General features: G+C 64.2%; 2 protein-coding genes across 2 annotated transcripts; one reads left to right on the top strand and one right to left on the bottom strand.

The window, feature by feature from the left end:
- Nucleotides 1-476: 476 nt before the first annotated feature.
- TraAM80_08659 (receptor-type adenylate cyclase) lies at nt 477-893 on the top strand (the record flags this gene model as incomplete). The annotated part of the gene is made up of 1 exon (XM_029385400.1): nt 477-893. The coding sequence occupies one exon, from the start codon at nt 477-479 to the stop codon at nt 891-893; it is 417 nt and encodes a 138-aa protein (XP_029234749.1).
- A 98-nt stretch (nt 894-991) lies between these two features.
- TraAM80_08658 (uncharacterized protein) lies at nt 992-1,501 on the bottom strand (the record flags this gene model as incomplete). Its single annotated transcript, XM_029385399.1, has 1 exon — nt 992-1,501. The coding sequence occupies one exon, from the start codon at nt 1,499-1,501 to the stop codon at nt 992-994; it is 510 nt and encodes a 169-aa protein (XP_029234748.1).
- Between the last annotated feature and the right edge of the window lie 295 nt (nt 1,502-1,796).

Genomic DNA, 1,796 nt, shown 5'->3' with positions numbered 1-1,796 from the left:
GACACGCAGTACGGTGCCATTCAGCGCTTCCAGGGGGTGATGCGGGACTACCTGGCGAACAGTGGGCAGACGGACTATAACGACACGGAGCATTTTCTCAAGAATGAGAGCGAAGGCGAGTTGTGATGGTTGATGGGTGGGTTGCCGGCGAGGTGCTCGCGCAGGCGCTGTGTAACCGTAAATGCGTGAGTGACCGCAAGGCGCTCATGGCGTCCCTCTTCAACCAGCACCGGTATGTGGTGTGGGCGACCTTGTGGTTGGGGACTACGGTGGGGAGTGCAAACGTGCGGCAGCATCGCAAGGTGCCATTTGCTACTGCAACGAGGGCGGCCGCACGGTGTACATGAAGCGGTTCGTGGAGGTCTACTGGGCAGAGGCAGTTAGTGAGGGGCTTATGACGTTTCGGTTGTCGGATTGCAACGCTTCGAACACTTTCATACCGCCGGTGTTCAGTGGGGTGGCCCTTCTGATGGCTGATGACGGCGCTGCACAGCGTGCGTTTGGAGCGATGGCGCCGGGTTTGGTGGTGCAGCCGCACGGCAAGTGCGCTGGTGGGACGTGGTGGGATTTCCGTTCTTTCTCTTCCCACCGCCCTTGACGCTGCCCATGACGCCCTGCAGTCGGAGTTGCAATCACGGCGTGTTCACGGAGTTTTGGGTGCTGTGACGGAGGCGGTGCTGGGCGTGCGGAGTGTGGTCTTCATCGACCCGCTGCAGCTTGAGCCGCGGCTGAGCAGGTTCCGCAGGCACGTGATCCACCCGTCGCCGACGCTGGAGCAGCAGTTCTTCGTGCTTGCGGAGTACCTCGGAACCACGAGTGTCCGTTCGGTGCAGACGGTGATCCGCGGCGAGGAGCAGCTGCGGTGGCGGAGGTGCTGCGACGGTCGCTGGTGACGTTTGGTGGGTCGCTGCGTTCGCCGGCTGTGCGGTACGGGTGCCGACTGCGTTGTGTTCGCGAGGAGCCTGCCGCACTGGGCGACGCGAACTCGACGTCAAAGACTGCCCAGGAGTTCATTCACAGTGTGCCCAACGCCACGCAACGGACGCCGCTGTCGCTGACGCGCTTCGCTGCAGCGCGGCTGCTGCGGACGGTTCTCTCGCGCATGCACAAGGTGACTGCTGAGCTGCTGGTTGACTTCTTCTGCAGGGACGCCGCTGTCACCGTGAAGGACATGCAGTACGGACCCTTCGCCAACGGCACGGCGTGCGATGCAGCTGACGGTGCTGTGTGCGGTGTGAACTACGGGGCAGCACGCATTTCTGTGTGATGGCTTGCTCGCGCGCTGGACCCCGCCGTGATCCCGTCGATGCGGTACGCAGAGCCCGATGGCGAGCTGACGATGGCGCAGCTGGTCGGCATCGTCGTCGCAGTGCTGCTTCTGGTCACCATCATTGCGGTGGGGGTGGTTGTGGTGCTGCTGTGCTGCTGCCGCGACTTGCGTGAGCAATGCGACTGCGCCGAAGGAGGCAACGGACCCCGTGGCGCTCGTGTTCGCCGACATCGAGAGCAGCACGGCGCTGTGGTCCGCGTGGTCCGAGTTGATGCCCGACGCCGTGGCGACGCACCACCGGCTGATCGCGAGGTACCGCAGCTACGGGGTGAAGACGATCGGCGACTCGTGCATGGTGGCATGCAAGAGTGCGTTTGCCGCCGTGCAGCTTGTGCGCGAGCTGCAGGGGGTGTTTCAGCGGCACGCGTGGGGGACGGGTGCGCTTGACGACGCGTACCGCAAGTTTGAGGAGGGCCGGGCGTAGGAGGGGACGGAGGGGTACGTGCCGCCGACTGCGCACCTGGAC

This window comes from Trypanosoma rangeli, assembly GCF_003719475.1.
Source record: "Trypanosoma rangeli strain AM80 chromosome Unknown Tra_15.4_contig_00446, whole genome shotgun sequence".
In the NCBI taxonomy this organism is placed as follows: Eukaryota; Euglenozoa; class Kinetoplastea; order Trypanosomatida; family Trypanosomatidae; genus Trypanosoma; species Trypanosoma rangeli.
This window is presented reverse-complemented; position numbering and strand designations above follow the sequence as displayed.